The 18,189-nt window shown below is 48.1% G+C and overlaps 1 protein-coding gene across 1 annotated transcript; it reads right to left on the bottom strand.

The window, feature by feature from the left end:
- Positions 1-766: 766 nt before the first annotated feature.
- IZUMO2 (IZUMO family member 2) lies at positions 767-16,060 on the bottom strand. The gene is made up of 6 exons (XM_073016160.1): positions 15,829-16,060; positions 15,609-15,683; positions 11,942-12,028; positions 10,699-10,779; positions 5,924-6,052; positions 767-5,137 (listed from the first exon to the last, which is right to left on the bottom strand). Exons 1-6 carry the CDS (start codon positions 16,058-16,060, stop codon positions 5,022-5,024), a joined length of 720 nt encoding a protein of 239 aa, XP_072872261.1. The 3' UTR covers positions 767-5,021.
- Positions 16,061-18,189: the final 2,129 nt, after the last annotated feature.

Below are 18,189 nucleotides of genomic sequence, written 5' to 3'. Positions count from 1 at the left end.
ACTGATGGTGAATGAATTGAACCACTGTTATTCAATTTCCCTGGGCATCTGCCTTCCTGTTTGCTCAGTTTCACCCATCACTTCTTAAAGGGCAGTGTGGTAAAGGCAATGGAGCCTATTCTGGGAGCTTGGAGACGTGTGTTCAGGAGTGCAAGGATGGTTTGATATTAGGACATTACACAATTTATCTTTTGACCTTTCTGAATATATCAATATGCAATCATATCTATAGATACTAAAAAAAACCTTTGATAACATTCAGTAACCCTAGATGCTGAGAAAGCTTACAAAAAAAAAAAATTCTGTAACCAGTCATTTCTAGATAAGCTGAATAAATTGAGCATATATTCATATTGAACAACAATAGCAACAATGTTAAAGAATTACTGGCCTCTTCTTGTGTTTATGTCCATACAATCAAAACCTCATATCAGGCTTTATCATAAAACACTAAAAGAATTGCCAGGCTGGGTGCAGTGGTTCACACCTGAAATCCCAGCACTTTGGGATTTCAAAGAGGGAAGCTAAAGAGGGAGAATCACTTGCACTCAGAAGTTTGAGACCAGCCTGGGCAACATAGTGATACCCCCATCTCTACAGAAAATACAAAAGCTAGCCAAGCATAGTGGTGAGCACCTGTAGACCCAGCTACTCAGGAGGCTGAGGTAGGAGGATCAATTGAACACAGGAGGGCAAGGCTGCAGTGAGCTGTGATGGTACCAGCCTAGGCAAGAGACCAAGACCCTGTCTCAAAAAAAAAAAAAAGAAAAAAAAAAAGTGTAAACCATATATGTGCTCATGAGCAAAAGCTAGATGGCCCATTGCCGAAATGAAATAATAGTAGGTGTTACTTATTAACAACACGTTGTGAGCTTTACTAGTTGAGCTGGCACCACCACCCTATGAAGAAGGCATTGCTCTCCCTATTTTACAGACAAGGACACTGAGATAGAGGATTTATGTCATCCCCCCAAGCTCCCAGAGCTAGTTGAGGATGGAGGCAGGATTTGAATCCAGGTCCAGCCCATATTTGCAACCACTTCATTTTACTGCTGCCAAGTTTGCTCCTTTTTCCTTGCATCCTGATAACCAAATGCTCCAAGCACAGGTTGTACTGTCAGCTGAGGCTCTAGAGTCAGGGTGGCATGGAGCAGAGCCTCAGCTAATCTATAATAGGCATGTCACATTGTGGAGACAAAGGTGACTCCATCTTGGATGGTAATCCGCCTTGTTGACTTCTGATTAATCCTAGTCCTGGGAATGCCTTCTGATTTCTACTTTACTTACTGTCTCTAGTGTAAGAACATGTCAACCCTGATGTTTTCACACAAATTATAGGCTATGACACAAACAGCATTCTTGCCTGTTCTGGAGGGTTGTCTTAACCATTGTCTTGCCAAAGCAAGTATTCCCCTTCCGTATGTGAGATAAGCCTTGGGATTAGGGAGTAACTGTGTGGAGATAGATCTGTCCTGCTGCCACCCCAGACCCCATGCTTCCCTTTGTAAGTTCCCCAAATAAATCACCCCTTACCAACGAACTGGGTTTGTCTCCCTCTTTTTTGGTTTATTGGATCCTTCCACATTTGGGGGTTATTTTGCATAGATAGTCCTTATACGGAACACACATGAACAAGGAGTAAGCCTTCATCACTATAAACCATGAAGGAGGTTGTGGGGGTGTTACTGAAGCATAACTACTTATCCTGGCGGATACAACTGTCTCCAAAGGCTTTGATGAAGCTGAAATTTGATATTAAATACAAGTTATTATCAGAGCTTTGCAAGTCATTAACTGCTCTGTGCCTCAGTTTCCTCATTGTACATGGGGCAATAATAAGTACCCTCTTTATCAGGTTATGAGATTTGAATAGGTAGATAGAAGTAAAGCCATTAGAACAGTATATGACAGATAGAAAACACCGTGTAAGTGTTTGCTATTATTAAAAACACGTTAGGCCAGGCACGGTGGCTCAAGACGGAGTCTCACTCTATCGCCAAGCCGGAGTGCAGTGGCACGATCTCGGCTCACTGAAACCTCCGCCTCCCGAGTTCAAGCGATTTTCCTGCCTCAGCCTCCATAGACGCGCGCCACCACGCCCTGCTTTTGTATTTTTACTAGAGACGGGGATTCACCAACACGCCCTGCTAACTTTTGTATTTTTACTGGAGACGGGGTTTCACCGTGTTGGCCAGGATGGTCTTGATCTCTTGACCTGGTGATCTGCCCACTTCGGCCTCCCAAAGTGCTGGGATTACAGGCGTGAGCCACCGCGCCCAGCCCCAACTGTGACTATTTGCTCTTCCTTCCACTTTTTCCCACGACTGCTTTCGGAAAACACCTACTTTTCTTACAAGAACAAGTTCTTACAGCCTCTCCTGCAGTAAACTTTCTCTGATTTCCACTGAGCTCAGCCAGAGCTGGCAACTCGCTCTCTTGGGTTCGCACAGGAACATTCCAGTATCTTAGATCCTATAGGGCTATGTGCTAACCGCCGTGTTGTAATTCTTTGTAACTGTCCGTCTTTCTCGCTCCAGTCTCATCACACTAATTTATGTAAGTCTTAATTATCTGTTTATTCCGCACTTCTCCCAGGAAATTTCCAGGAATTTGAGGAAATGTCTGGACCTGCAGCATGAAGACGTTAAAACAAACCCGTAACACTGCTCACCACCGGCCAAGCAAAAAGCATTTTGGGACCACTAGTTTGCGACCCTCAAACTTGAGTTTTTCCCAGGTGCTGCAGTCCGGCTACCAGTTCAGAGGTGCGCGTGAAGTCAAGAACCTCTGATGCATCTGCGGTAGCCACGTCCCCGGCCAGCGCACAGATGACGGTGACGTAGCGCGCACCAGGAAGAGAGTCGTCATGGCAACCAGCGTTCCGTCGCCCGGCCACGTCCGCAGGAGACTGAGCCGGCTCCCTGCGGAGGCGCGGAGTCGAGAAAAAGAGGAGGGTGCAGTTCTCAGATATAGCGAGGCCCAGACATTAGGGCCTAGTTCCCGCGGACTTTCAACGCGGAGTAATAGCCAATGCCGTGTAGGACAGTGCTCCTGCGCAGGCTGAGTCCGTAAACTACCATTCCCAGAGTCCTTCCGGTTGCAGCCAGATCAATTTCAGAGGTTGACGCCCGCGCTCTACCTCTTCAAACCTGCTCATTCAAGGCGCACGTACTGCGTATGTGCTAAAATGGTATCTTGGCAACCGATGGCTGGAACAGGGCGCGGTAGCTCTTGCCTGTAATCCCAGCATTTTGAGAGGCCCAGGCGGGCGGACAACTTGAGGTCAGGAGTTCGAGACCAGCCTGGCCAACATGGTGAAACCACCGTCTCTACTAAAAATACAAAAATTAGCTGGGCATGGTGGCGCATGCCTGTAATTCCAGCTACTCCGGAGGCTGAGGCAGGAGAATAGCTTGAAACCGGGAGGCAGAGGTTGCAGTGAGCCGAGATCATGCCACTGCACTCCAACCTGGGCGACAGAGCAGGACTCCGTCTCCAAAAAAAAAAAAAAAAAAAAAAAAGTATCCGAATCTAGTATTCAGGTGCACAGAGGGTGAAGAATTGTAGTTCAGATAGAGAAGAAAACCTGTGCCTTCCACATTGACCACCGCTCTTCCTGTTTAACCATCCTCGAGGGTTGCACTGAGTCATGTCCTTTCAGATGCATTTCCTTCCCAGAGGAGAAATGATTGTCCCTTCAAACCCTTACAATATGCTGTCCATCCTTTTTGAAGGTCCAAGTCACTTCTACCTTGTATTAGGATAATGGGTGTCTACAGATGAGTGGGATCTGGTCCCAGCTTTTGAGGAGCATCCAGTCAGGTAGAGAAACAGAGCTGCACACCAACTAGGGGGAGGGTCCCCAGGAAACGGACAGAGACATTGATGGATTTGTCACCAATTTTATTAATTTTCCTTTCTCCTTACCCCCAAACCACCGTCCTACTGCAGCAGGAGTTTTCGGTTTTGTCTGTATGTACAAGCCCTGGTCAGAGAGAAAAAGCCTGTAGATTAGAATGAGAATTTCAGGCTCCTCCAGATCAAAGGACCCATAACTTCCCTCCCATAACTTCCCTCCAATCTTTGGCCTGATTTGGCTCATCCACTGATGTCATGGGTATCTGGGCAGATTTTCAGGGTTCTCTGCCAATCGGAGTTGGTGAGGAGAGAGGAGAGAAAAGTTGGGACCAGGGGTGACAGTAAAATGTGGGAACAGAAAGAGTCTAAAAAGACAAGAGGAGACACAGGCAGAAATGGAGAGAGAGAAGGTAGAGACAGGGTATAGTGGAAGCAGGTATAGTGGGCTACGCTGTGTCACCCACCCCAAAGATATATCCAAGTCCCAACTCCTAGTATCTGGGAATGTGACCTTAATTGGAAACACAGTCTTTGCAGATGTAATTAAGTTAAGGTGACATGAGATTTAGGATGGGCCCTACATCTAAAGACAGGTGCCCTTAGAAGAGAAAGGAGAGGGAGATTTGAGACGGACACACAGGAAACAAAGCCATGTGAAGACAGAGGCAGGGATTAGAAGGGAGCCAAGGAATGCCAGCCGCCACCAGCAGCTAGGACACAGGCATGAGGTGGATTCGCTCTCAGAGGCTCCGGAAGGAACCAACTTTGCCAACCCCTTGATTTCAGACTTCTGCTTTCAGAACCCAGGGAATACATTTCTTTTGCTTTAAGTCACCCAGTTTGTGGTGATGTTACAGCAGCAATAAGAAATGAATACACAGGGAGACAGAGAAATGAGGAGAGAGAGTTGGAAGAGAGGCTGAGCAAGTTCACAGTGAGAGCTGGCCTGCAGGGAGCACTCCCCATGCGCTAAGTGTTATTAAGAGCGTTCACTGGCCGGGCACGGTGGCTCATGACTGTAATCCCAGCACTTTGGGAGGACGAAGCAGATGGATCACCTGAGGACAGGAGTTTGAGACCAGCCTGGCCAACGTAGCAAAACCCCATCTCTACTGAAAATTCAAAAATTAGCCAGGTGTGGCGGCGGGCACCTGTAGTCCCAGCTACTCAGGAGGCTGAGGCAGGAGAATCGCTTGAACCTGGGAGGCGGAGGTTGCAGTGAGCCAAGGTCGCAAGATCACGCCACTGCCCTCTAGCCTGGGCCACAGAGCAAAACTCCGTTTCAAGAAAAAAAAAAAAAAAGAAGAAAAAGAAAAAAAGAGCATTCACTGATTCACTGCTCATCACACCCCCCAGTGGGAGGTGGTGGCATTACTCTCTTTTTGCAGATGAAGAAACTGAGGCATTAGGGAAAGGAGATTAATGGGACACTTGGAGGAGGCAGAGAGAGAGAGAAATTGAGACAGAGAGGGGAAGACAGGGGCCGGAGAAGGGGCTGGGGGGGCACAAGTAGAAAGAGACAGGGACATAAACTTAGAGGGGGAGAGGATGAGAGCCACTTCCTTCCTAGGCACAGGGCCTGGGGTCCATGGAAATGTTTTCACTGTAGTTATCTTTGAAAGCCAGAAGAAGATAAATGAATGTAACAGTAATTATGATGACGAATAGAACATAACTAATCCAACTTGGATGATACTTGTCTTTCTACCGAGGAATCCACAAAACATAACTTTTAGGGTGTTTTTTGTTTTTGGTTTGTTTTTAGTGTAAGAAGAGGCCCACAAAGGCAAAAGTGCTGAGGACCCGGGAAGGTTGTAATGTGACCCAGAGGTGGAGGAAAGGGGAAATGAGAAAGACAGACAGACAGAAATACAGATGAGAGAAAGGTACGGGGGTGGGGGCGGGAGGGAGAAGAGGGAGGAGAGAGACAGAGAGAGAAAAAGATAGAGACTAAAGTGACTGAAGAGGAGATTCCCAAAGTACACAGTGACCCATCCAGGGAGTTGCCATTTTCGAGGGGCCCACGGGGTCCCACGGGGGACTGAGGAGGGAGCAAGAATGACTCACGAGACCACGATGACCATGAACATAAAGACAGCCAGAGACACAGAAATGAAGATGCCCAACAGCGCCTGGTTCCTCAGATATTTGTTGTCCATCTGGTACTGCAGGGCCACGCGGGGTTGCCGGTCGACTGGGGCGGGTAGGGAAACAGCCCCGACCTCCAAGTCACCACCCCTCCTTAGCCTCGTACCCACCCCACCTGTTCATTCAGCAGCCTGGAGCGGGGTGGGGGTGGGGCGCTCTTCCTATTTGTTCCCTGCCCTCTGCTGGGATCTGACTCTCCACTTATCCATTCCTCTAATGCTGTGTCTCAGGCACCATTGTAGGCACTTGGGATACAGCTGGGAACCAAGCTGGCAAACTGGCCTCATGGAGTTAAGAGTCCAGCCTGCATATCACAGTTATCATAGCTACAGTGAGAGGCTAGTTCTAAAAGCATTTCATTTGATGGGATGGGGTGGGGTGAGGACGACTTGGGAAGTTCGACTCACAACCAAAAGGTACAGATACAATGGCCAGGCATGGTGAGCTCGCGCCTATAATCCCAGTACTTTGGGAGGCTGAGGCAGGAGGATCACTTGAGCCCAGGGGTTCAAGTCACCATGGGCTGTGAGATCCTATCTCGACAAAAAAAGAAAAAATTAGCTAGGTATGGTGGCACGTGCCTGCAGTCCTAGCAACTCAGGAGGCTGAGGTGGGAGGATTGCTGGAACACAGGAGGTTGAGGCTGCAGTGAGCCACGACTGTGTCACTGCACCCCAGCCTGGGGGATGAACCAAGACCCTGTCTCAGAAAACAAAAACAAAACAAACAAAAAAACCCAGAGACACTATGCACATGAGAGGGAGGTACAAAATGCGAACAGTTTCACAAGATAAAAGTCTTAGTTGCTACATCTTAGCTGTTGACCCTGAAGGTGGCCTTGGGAGTTGCTTTCTGCATCTTCCACTTACCACCCACCACCAACTCTTTCCTTCTATCAGCAAAGCCTCTTGGCTTGACCTTCAAAGTGTAGGCAGAATCCAATCTACCTCCATGGCTACCAAGCGGGTCCAGCTCCAGCCCAAGGCTTCTTTTAGGGGGCTCCCTTGACTCCTCCTCCCACAGTTCCTCATATGGCCTCCGGGAGGCGCTGTTAAAACCTAAATTGGCGGCCGGGCGCGGTGGCTCAAGCCTGTAATCCCAGCACTTTGGGAGGCCGAGACGGGCGGATCACGAGGTCAGGAGATTGAGACCATCCTGGCTAACACGCTGAAACCCCGTCTCTACTAAAAAATACAAAAAACTAGCCGGGCGAGGTGGCCGGCGCCTGTAGTCCCAGCTACTCGGGAGGCTGAGGCAGGAGAATGGCGTGAACCCGGGAGGCGGAGCTTGCAGTGAGCCGAGATCCGGTCACTGCACTCCAGCCCGGGCGACAGAGCAAGACTCCGTCTCAAAAAAAAAAAAAAACCTAAATTGGCTCCCTCTGCTCAGAGTCTTCCTGCTACTCTATGGCCCCCCATCTCAGAATAAAAGCTCAAGTTCTCACCGTGCTCTCTAGCAAGCCCTGCACCATCTGGTTCCCACGTGACCTGGCCATTGCCACCCTACTATTCTCTTTCATTCACTGGGCTCTGGCCACACTGGCTTTCTCCTACTTGTTGCTTAATCATGTTAGATCTTTGCATGTGCTGTTCCCTCTGTCATTGACACTGTTCCTGTCACTCACTGACTTCCTTCAGCTTTCAAAAGTCACCTCTTTAGAGGGGCCCTACATCTGTACTTTTTTTTTTTTGAGATGGAGTCTCGCTCTGTCTCCCAGGCTGGAGTGCAGTGGTGCGATCTCGGCTCACTGCAAGCTCTGCCTCCCAGGTTCACGCCATTCTCCCGCCTCAGCCTCCTGAGTAGCTGGGACTACAGGTGCCCGCCACCACGCCTAGTTTTTTTGTATTTTTAGAAGAGATGGGGTTTCACCATGTTAGCCAGGATGGTCTCGATCTCCTGACCTCGTGATTCACCTGCCTCGGCTTCCCAAAGTACTGGGATTACAGGCGTGAGCCACCGCGCCCGGCCTACATCTCTCCTTTCTAAAGTAGCAGCCTCCCCCGAGGCACTATTTACCAAACCATTCTGTTTTCATTAGAACACTGTTGCCACCTGAATCCAGCCTGTTTATCTGTTCATGTAATTACCATCTAACCCAGTGGTTCTCAATCAGGGATAATTTTGTCGCTCAGGGGACATTTGGAAATGTCTAGGGACATTTCTGATTGTCATAATGGGGAGGGAGATGCTACTGGCATCTCGTGGATCGAAGCTAGGGATGCTGCTAAGCATCCTACAATAACCAGGGCGGCGTCCCTAACAAAGAATGATCCAGCTCCATATCTCAACAGTGCTGAGGTTGCGAAACCCTAGTCTAACCTCTGGCCCCATTGAAATGTGGGCTTCATGAGGGCAGGAACTACATGTCTCCCATTCCACTGTTCCTCAGTTTGGGACATCGTAGGGTGCTCAAACTATTTGTTGTCACCAAGTACCAGCCAAAGGAAGCAAACAAGCAAATCCAAAAGCGGGACACTCTACAGCACACACTCCCTTCTTTTTCAATGCCAATGTCATGGAGGCAAAAAAAAAAAAAACTGATAAGAGAAACTGTTCTAGGTCGGGTGCAGTGGCTCATGCCTGTAATCCCAGCACTTTGGGAGGCCGAGGTGGGTGAATCACTTCAGCCCAGGAGTTTGAGACCAGCCTGGCCAACATGGCAAGACCCAGTCTAAAAACAAAACAGAACAAAACTGTTCTAGATTTTAAAAAGAAGTGGAAAAAAAAAAAAAAAAGAAGTGAAAAACCGAACAATTGAATGATATAAGAAGTCCTTTCATTGGACCTTGGTTTGAACAAATCAACTGTGAAAAATATTCTAGGGACAATTAGGAAAGTTGACAGTGGGACCTGGAATTATTTGACATTGAGGAATCATTGCTCGGTTTGGTGGGTGTGGGAACGACATTGTGGCTGCTTAGGAAAATGTCTTTATTTTTAGAGGCACATTCTATGTATGGGGCATGGTGTCTGTGATTTCTTTTAAGATACTATGGCAAAGAATAAAGTAGGTGAAATAAATATGGAAGAATGTTCATTGTTAACATAATTTGATAGTACGTGCTACTTTTGAGATTATGATCAGAGAGGCCTGTCTGAGGAAGTGACCTTTGAGACCTGAATTAAGTAAAGAAGTGATTGGAACAGTGTGACAGAGAGAGGGAGCAGCATGTGAAAAGATCCAGCATGACTATTCAACCTGGATAGATATATGTGGATTCATTGTACCATTTTTTTTTTTTTTTTTTTTTTTTGAGATGGAGTCTCGCATTGTCACCCAAGCTGGAGTGCAATGGTGCGATCTTGGCTCACTGCAGCCTCCACCTCCTAGATTCAAGCAATTCTCCTGCCTCAGCCTCCTGAGTAGCTGGAATTACAGATGCCCGCCACCATGCCAGGGTAATTTTTTGTTATTTTTGTAGAGACGGGGTTTCACTATGTTGGCCAGGCTGGTCACGAACTCCTGACCTTGTGATCTGCCTGCCTCGGCCTCCCAAAGTGCTGGGATTACAGGTGTGAGCCACTGCGTGTCCTGCCTCTTTGTACTATTCTTTCTGTTATGAGAATATATGTTTTTAGGCTGGGCATGGTGGCTCATGCCTGTAATCATGGCACTTTGGGAGGCTGAGTGGATCACCTGAGGTCAGGAGTTTGAGACCAGGCTGGTCAACATGGTGAAACCCCATCTCTACTAAAAATACAAAAATTAACCGGGTATGGTGGTGCATACTTGTAGTCCCAGCTATTTGGGAGGCTGAGGCAGGGGAATCACTTGAAGCTAGGAGGCAGAGGTTGCAGTGAGCCGAGATCATGCCAATGCACTCCAGCCTGGGTGAGACTCCATCTCAAAAAAAAAAAAAAAAAAAAAAAAAAGGCCATGTGCAGTGGCTCACACCTGTAATTCCAGTACTTTGGGAGGCCAAGGCAGGTGGATCACAAGGTCAGGAGATTGAGACCATACTGGCTAACACGGTGAAACCCCGTCTCTACTAAAAATACAAAAAATTAGTCGGGTGTGGTGGCGGGCACCTGTAGTCCCAGCTACTCGGGAGGCTGAGGCAGGAGAATGATGTGAACCCAGGAGGCGGAGCTTGCAGTGAGCCGAGATTGCGCCACTGCACTCCAGCCTGGGTGACAGAGTGAGACTTCATCTCAAAAAAAAAAAAAGGTTGGGCGCAGTGGCTCACGCCTGTAATCTCAGCACTTTGGGAGGCTGAGGCAGGCAGATCACCTGAGGTCAGGAGTTCAAGACCAGCCTCAACATGGAGAAACTCCGTCTCTACTAAAAATACAAAATTAGCTGGGCGTGGTGGCACATGCCTGTAATCCCAGCTACTCGGGAGGCTAAGGCAGGAGAATTGCTTGAACCTAGGAGGCGGAGGTTGCGGTGAGCCAAGATCGCACCATTGCACTCCAGCCTGTCAACAAGAGCAAAACTCTGTCTCAAAAAAAAAAAAAAAAAAGTATGTTTTTTAGGGGCATTCTAAAGTTCCAGGGAGTCTTTCCATTTACCAGATGGAGGAAAGTGAATTTCAGAACACAGAAGCAACTTCTGGGCCACACTCTAAGCAAATGGTTAGGGCAGGATTCGAGGCTGCATGTGGGAGCCTCGAAACCCATATCTAGTGGGTCATGGCTGTCTTAATCTCTTGCATGCTTGTCCCATGTCTTCCCCCACCCCCAGAAGCTTACCAAAGCAGTACTTTTTGTGGATACACTGGGGTTTGATCCTCTGGCAATGTAAACAGTCCCACACCTCTTCTTTTAGCCAGCCTAGGCAAGGGGAAAGGGAGAAGTAAGACAAGGGCAGGTATCAGAGGACCGGCAAGGGTGGGAAGGAAGAAGGAGAAAGAGGAGATGGGGTCCCTTGGCTCTCCTAAATTTCAGAGATTCCACTGCCCAGCAGAGGAACTGAGCAAAATGCACTGACAATTCACATAAAAAATAATTGTTATATAATCATTGAAGAGTTCAATTCAGTTGCAGTCATCCAGTAGATTCAGCAGTCTGTTTGTGGACATTTAATTAAACATTTGTAAATTCTGAGTTTGCACTTTTCTTTTTCTAATTTGGAGCCCCCTTTGCAGACACTGGTGAGATGTCCCCTCTTTGGGCACACTGTGTCCTCCTCTACTGGTGCATACAGGAGGACTACATTTCCCAGGGTGCCTTTCAGTAAATTGTGACCTTGTGACCTAGTCCTGGACAATGGAAAGTCAGCAGGATCATGTGTGTCTCTTCCAGGCTTGGCTATAAAACTCTCAGTGTGATTTCTATTGCTTTTCCGTTTGAAGCATGCTTAGAAGCTGCCATGTGTGTATAGCCTGGATCCCTGAGTCACCACCTGGACTGCTGCTCAACTCTCAGTGAATTTGGGTGAAAGAAAAATAAACCTTTGTTGTATTAAACCACTGAGATATGAGGGTTTATTTGTTAATACAGCATAGCCTATCTTATTGTGACTTACATACCTTCAAAATGTTTTGTTTTGCAGATAGTCGTTATTTTCATAAACCTTTAAAAAGCAAATCTCCCTAGGTTCCATGGCTTTGGGGTAAGGGAACTGCCAAATGGAGTAAGGAGTGGTAGCCAGGCTTGATGTGGGGAGACAGGGCGAAGGGGGTTAGGAGGGTACAGAAGGGAGAGATAGACGATCCAGAACTCACGGCAAAGTTTGGGGTTGCAGGCTGCAAGAGAAAATTGCTGAGGTGAGTTAAATTGGGATGGTAACTTGATAATTTAATTGGCGAGGGATCAGGAGAGCAGGTAAGGGGTGAGGCTGGGAAAGGACAGAAGGGAAGATTGGGGAGAGATGAAGAAGGCTGAGTTATAGGAGAGGTGAAGAAGGAGTTTGGTTTGGGAGAAAAAGTGGTAAAAGTGGATCAAGAGATCAAGGGAGAAGGGGAGAGGGAATTGGTGGAGAGAGATGCTGCACCTTTTAATTGATGTGAAATTAAAACTTTCTTGAGTTCCTTGATCACATTCGCCCTGAGGGTCACCAGCTCTTCCAGCAAAGGCTCATCTGAGGAGAGGAAGAGATCTCTGTGGGGTGGGAGGCACCCAGAAAGCCCACCCCACTACCTGCAGCTTCCAGGAGAAGAGCTAAGGAAGCTCCTCTTCATTTATAAGGGGTAACCAAGACCAGGATTACTAAGGGTCTCCTGGGCAAATCTATGGCGGGGAGATCCTGCATCTATATTCTGATTCACTGTGGGGCCTAGGCAAAGCCACGCTTCCTTGGCCTCACTTTCCTCATCTGGCAAGTGGATTTCATCTCTCTTCTCCTCTTCTTTCTTTTTTGAAACGGAGTCTCACTCTGTTGCCCAGGCTGGAGTGCAGTGGTGTGATCTTGGCTCACTACAACCTCCACCTACCAAGTTCAAGTGATTCTCCTGCCTCAGCCTCCCAAGTAGCTGGGATTACAGGCATGTGCCACCACGCCTGGCTAATTTTTTGTATTTTTAGTAGAGATGGGGGTTTCGCCATGTTGGCCAGGCTGGTTTCAAACTCCTGACCTCAGGTGATCCTCCCACCTCGGCCTCCCAAAGTGCTGGGATTACAGGCGTGAGCCACCGTGCCTGGCCTCTTCTTTTTTGTGTCTACACTCACTCCTTCATGATTTCAATCCATATGGCTTTATATATTACCTAGCCTTGCACTGTCCAGTGTGGTAGCCACTAGCCACACCTGGCTACTGAACACTTGAAATGGGCTAGTCTGAATTGAGATGTGCTGTAGGTATAAAATGTACACTGGATTGTAAAGATATTGTGCAAAACACCTGTAAAATATATTGATAATTCCTATGTGGATTGCATGTTGAAATGGTGATAATTTATATATTAGATTAACTAAAATATATTATCAAAATTAATTTCATCTGTTTCTGTTTACCTTTTTAAAAATGCAGCTACTAGAATTTTTATTTTATTTTATTTTATTTTTGTTTCTGAGATGGAGTTTTGCTCTTGTTGCCCAGGCTGGAGTGCAATGGTGTGATCTCTGCTCACTGCAAACTCTGCCTCTGGGTTCAAGTGATTCTCCTGCCTCAGCCTCCTGAGTAGCTGGGATTACAGGCACCCACCACCACACCTGGCTAATTTTTGTATTTTTTGTAGAGATGGAGTTTTACCATGTTGGCCAGGCTAGTCTTGAACTCCTGACCTCAGGCGATCCACCTGCCTCAGCCTCCCAAAGTGCTGGGATTACAGGTGTGAGCCACCGCGCAACCAGAAAATTTAAAATTTAAATTTAAAATTGCATATGTGACTCCTATTTGTGGCTGACATTCTATTTCTATTGGATGGTGCTGTTCTATACACAGATGCCCCCCACATTTATATTACTAGCCCAGAGGGCTCACCGAAGGTAGAATTTATATACCTAGCTATCTGGTCAAGATCTCCAATTGGATATCTAACAGGCATCTCAAACCCACTAAGTCCAAAACTGAACCCTCATTATTCTCCTCCAGACCTACTCCCAACATCCCAGTCTACTCCATCTTAGTAAATAGGTATGTCACGATTCTAATTGCTCAATTCAGAATCATTGGTGCTATCTTTGACAACTTTCTCGTTTTCTTTTCTTCTTCTTTTTTTTTTTTTTTTTTTTTTTTGTGAGACAGAGTTTTGCTCTTGTTGCCCAGGCTGGAGTGCAATGGGGCGATCTCAGCTCACCACAACCTCTGCCTCCCGGGTTCAAGCAATTCTTCTGTCTCAACCTCTTGAGTAGCTGGGATTACAGGAATGTGCCACCACAGCCGGCTTATTTTGTATTTTTAGTAGAGACGGGGTTTCTCTATGTTGGTCAGGCTGGTCTCGAACTCCCGACCTCAGGTGATCCACCTGCCTCAGCCTCCCAAAGTGCTGGGATTATAGGCCTGAGTCACTGCGCCAGGCTGACGCCTTTCTTTTTCTTTTTTTTTGAGACGGAGTCTCACTCTGTTGCCCAGGCTGGAGTGCAGTGGTGTGATCTCGGCTCACTGCAAGCTCCGCCTCCCAGGTTCACGCCATTCTCCTGCCTCAGCCTCACTAGTAGCTGGGACTACAGGTGCCCGCCACCACACCCGGCTAATTTTTTGTATTTTTTAGTAGAGACAGGGTTTCACCGTGTTAGCCAGGATGGTCTCAATCTCCTGACCTCGTGATCCGCCTGCCTTGGCCTCCCAAAGTGCTGGGATTACAGGTGTGAGCCACCGCGCCCGGCCGACGCCTTTCTTTTTCTTATATCCCAGTGCAATTTTTCAGCATGACTGGCAACAAATCCTGTTTGTTCAATATTCAAAACACCCATTCCCTCCCCTTAACTCTAAGATCTCATCTTCCACAGAGACAATGTTGCCTTCTCACTGCACTCTGGCCTTCTTGGATGTTCTGTGAATATGCCAAACTTAGTCCCATCTCAGGGATTCCACCAGCTGTTCTTTCTGCCTGCACCCTTCTACCCCCAGACCCCGTCATGGCTGCTTCCCTCTCCCCTTCAGGTCTTTTCTCACATGCTCCCTTTTCAGGGACATCTTTCTTGGATGCCCTACTTTAAGCTGCAATCCCCACCCCTACTCACAGCACTTGCCATTCCGTGGTCCTTGCTTTATTTTTTTCCTCCTTAGTATTTCCCTCCATTTGACATATTTTATTGGGCAATAAAGGATTAACAGAGCAGGCCTGGGTTGTCCCAACTCTGCACATTCCCACCCTGCCCCCCCCACCACACACACACAAAATTTTCGCTCTTGCCTGGCCTACAGAAGGTAACCTCTATGTCCTTGGAATATCCTGCCTGTTAAGAGTATCTTGGTTTGGCTGGCACGGTGGCTCACGCCTATAATTCCAGCACTTTTGGGAGGCCAAGGCGGGCAGATCACTTGAGGTCACAAGTTTGAGAACAGCCTGGCCAACATGGTGAAACCCCGTCTCTACTAAAAATAGAAAAATTAGCCGGGCATGGTGGTGGGTGCCTGTAATCCCAGCTACTTGGGAGGCTGAGGCAGGAAAATCGCTTGAACCCGGCAGGCGGAAGCTGCAGTGAGCAGAGATTGTGGCACTGCACTCCAGCCTGGAAGACAGGGCGAGACTGTCTTAAAAAAAAAAAACAAAAAAACAAAAAAACAAAAAAAAACAGTGTCTTGGATTATGATCAGGTGCAGCGGCTCACACCTGTAATCCCTGCACTTTGGGAGGCTGAGGTAGGAGGATTTATTGAGGCCAGGAGTTTGAGACCAGCCTGGGCAACATAATGAGACCCCATCTCTACAAAAAATTAAAAAATAGAAAATTAGCCAGGTGTGGTGGCACACGCCTGTGGTTCCAGCTACTTGGGAGGCTGAGGCGACAGGATCGCTGGAGCCCTGGAGGTCGAGGCTGCAGTGAGCTGTGATGGCGCCACTGCACTCCAGCTGGAGCGACAGTGAGGCTCTGCGCCTTAAAAAAAAAAGAAAGAAAGAAAGAAAGAAAGAAAGAAAGAAAGAAAGAAAGAAAGAAAGAAACAAAGAAAGGCTACATTACATGCGTGTTTGCTCTTATTTTTATATTCAAGGGAGGTGATGCAGACCGGCCGAAAGGAGAGGGGTGCTGGAGCAGGCGTTCCCTCGGCTCTCCTACCTTTCAGAGAGTTATCCATTAAGTGCTGCGTTTGGTTCTTGACAAAGGACGCCACAAGGTCCAGTTGATTTGTCTCTGGGGGAGAAGGGAGAGGACACTCCAGTGGGCCCCCCAGAGAGTCAAGTGACCTCGCCCCCTCCAGGCCTGGCCCCGGCCCCTCTTGGGGGCGTGGTCTCCGGCATCCCTTGCCCAGCCCCGCTGCCCAACTTCCAGCACGCACCCACTCTCCCCACAAACGCGTTCAGCGCGTAGTCCTGGAAGAAAGGCCCCTCCATGCCCATCAAGACGGCCCTGGCGCGGGCCTGCAGCTGCTCCAACTGGAAGCGACTGGGGATGAGGGTGGAGCGCAGGTGACTCAGGGCCTCCGGCACCGAGGGGTCGCACTGCAGGCAGCCCCAGCCTCCGGGGGCGCCCAAGCCCGACAGCAGCAGAAGGGTCAAGGCCAGAAGCATGGCGAGGCCTTTGTGACGTCACAGAGAGGGCCCCGCGGGCCCCGCCTCCCAGTCGAGGGCGCGGTCAGGAGGCCCAGGGAGCATCAGGGTGTTACAGGTCCGTGTTTGCTGAGCACCTACTGTGTGCCAGGCATGGTTCTAGAACCTAGAGAGAGAGTCAAGAAAAAACAGAAAGCCTCTGCTCTACCCCTCTTTTACATTTATTCATCCAACACATATTGTTTTATTTTATTTATTTATTTATTTTTTCCCGAGACGGAGTCACACTGTCTCCCAGGCTGGAGTGCAGTGGTGTGATCTCGGTTAACTGCAACCTCCGCCTCCCGGGTTCAAGCGATTCTCCTGCCTCAACCTCCCAAGTAGCTGGGACTACAGGCAGGCGCCACCAGGTCCAGCTAATTTTTTATTTTTAGTAGAGATGGGTTTCATCATGTTGGCCAGGCTGGTCTCGAACTCCTGACCTCAGGCGATCTGCCCGCCTCGGCCTCCCAAAGTGCTAGAATTATAGGCGTGAGCCGCTGCACCCGGCCTACATATTGTTTTTTTGTTTGTTTATTTGTTTGCTTGTTTGTTTTCAGACAGAGTCTTGCTCTGTCGCCCAGGCTGGAGGGCAGTGGTGCGATCCTGGGTCATGGCAAGCTCTACCTCCCAGGTTCAGCCTATTTTTGTGCCTCTGCCTACCAAGTAGCTGGGATTACTGTGCCACCACACTCGTATAATTTATGTATGTATATGTGTGTGTGTGTATATATATATATATAGAAAGAGAGAGAGAGAGAGATGGAGTATCGCTCTGTGTCACAGGCTGGAGCTCAGTGGTGCAATCTCAGCTCACTCTATATACGTAGATGAATTAAATATAAATTTAATCATAGAGATTCAACTAAAAGACATTATAATAGTATACATGGAGATATAGCAAATGTGAAATTAATATATGATATATTATATATAGTTAAATATTAATTCATAGAGATTAAATTAATTAAGACTAAATATTTCTATGTGGAGGGAGAGAGGAGGAGAGAGAGAGAGTAGGAGAGGGGAGCTGTCTTATTAATAGTTTAGGTGCTATAACAAAACACCATAGACTGGGTGGCTTATGAACAACAGAATTTATTTCTTACAGTTCTGGAGGCTGGAAATCCAAGATCAGAGCACCAACAAGATGTGGTTCTGGTGGAGCTCTCTTCTTGTATCCTCACGTGGCAGAAAGAGGATGAGAGGACTCTCTGGGTTCCCTTTTTTTATTTTTTAATTTTTGAGATAGAGTCTTGCTCTTGTCACCCAGGCTGGAGTGCAGTGGCACGATCTCAGCTCACTGCAACCTCCACTTCCCAAGTTCAAGAGATTCTCCTGCTTCAGCCTCCTGAGTAGCTGGGACTATAGGTGTGTGCCCCAACGCCCGGCTAATTTTTGTATTTTTTGTAGAGATGGGGTTTCACCATGTTGGGCAGGCTGGTCTTGAACTCCCAACCTCAAGTGATCCACCCCCACCTCGGCCTCCCAAAGTGCTGGGATTGCAAAGTGTGGGATTAGACCACAAGGAGGTGCTCACACCCAAGTGAAATTTTCTCTACTTCCGGACTGAAAGTCAGGGCCTTGCCGCCCACGCCTACCTTTCTTAGGATCATCCAGTTGTCTACCTATGTCGTGGGGGCCATAAATTGAGAAATGAACCTGAGATATTAACGTGCGCGTCCTTTTCCTCACCCCCTATTACCATCTGCCTTTCACGCAGGGAGTCAAGGGGCTGCTGTTTGACCTAAGAAGTGATGGCTAGAATGGGATGGGAAGGCCGCTCATTCCTCAGCTTCCAAGCCCCAAACCCTGAGGCCCGGGTGTGAGGCAGGAAGGCTTGGGATGCAGAACCGGTTTTGTTTATCGGCTGCAGCCATGCTAATTTGGTAAAACATAAGTTAAATGAACTATCATCAGATTTCACACCCCAGCGAAAGTGGCTGAGGAAGTTCCCACACTCACCCTCCAGGCGCACAGACGTCCATCACCATGTTGTTGACGGCACCGGGAGACAAAGGCGAGCTGGGTGTCCTCACTGGGGAGGTGGGTCCCCGGTTGTAGGACTCTGTAGCAGCTAGAAGATCAGACGAGCCTATCCACATCATGAC

Source organism: Chlorocebus sabaeus, chromosome 6, assembly GCF_047675955.1.
Source record: "Chlorocebus sabaeus isolate Y175 chromosome 6, mChlSab1.0.hap1, whole genome shotgun sequence".
Classification (NCBI taxonomy): Eukaryota; Metazoa; Chordata; class Mammalia; order Primates; family Cercopithecidae; genus Chlorocebus; species Chlorocebus sabaeus.
Note: the sequence above shows the minus strand (reverse complement) of the source record. Positions and strands in the feature narration are given on the sequence as shown.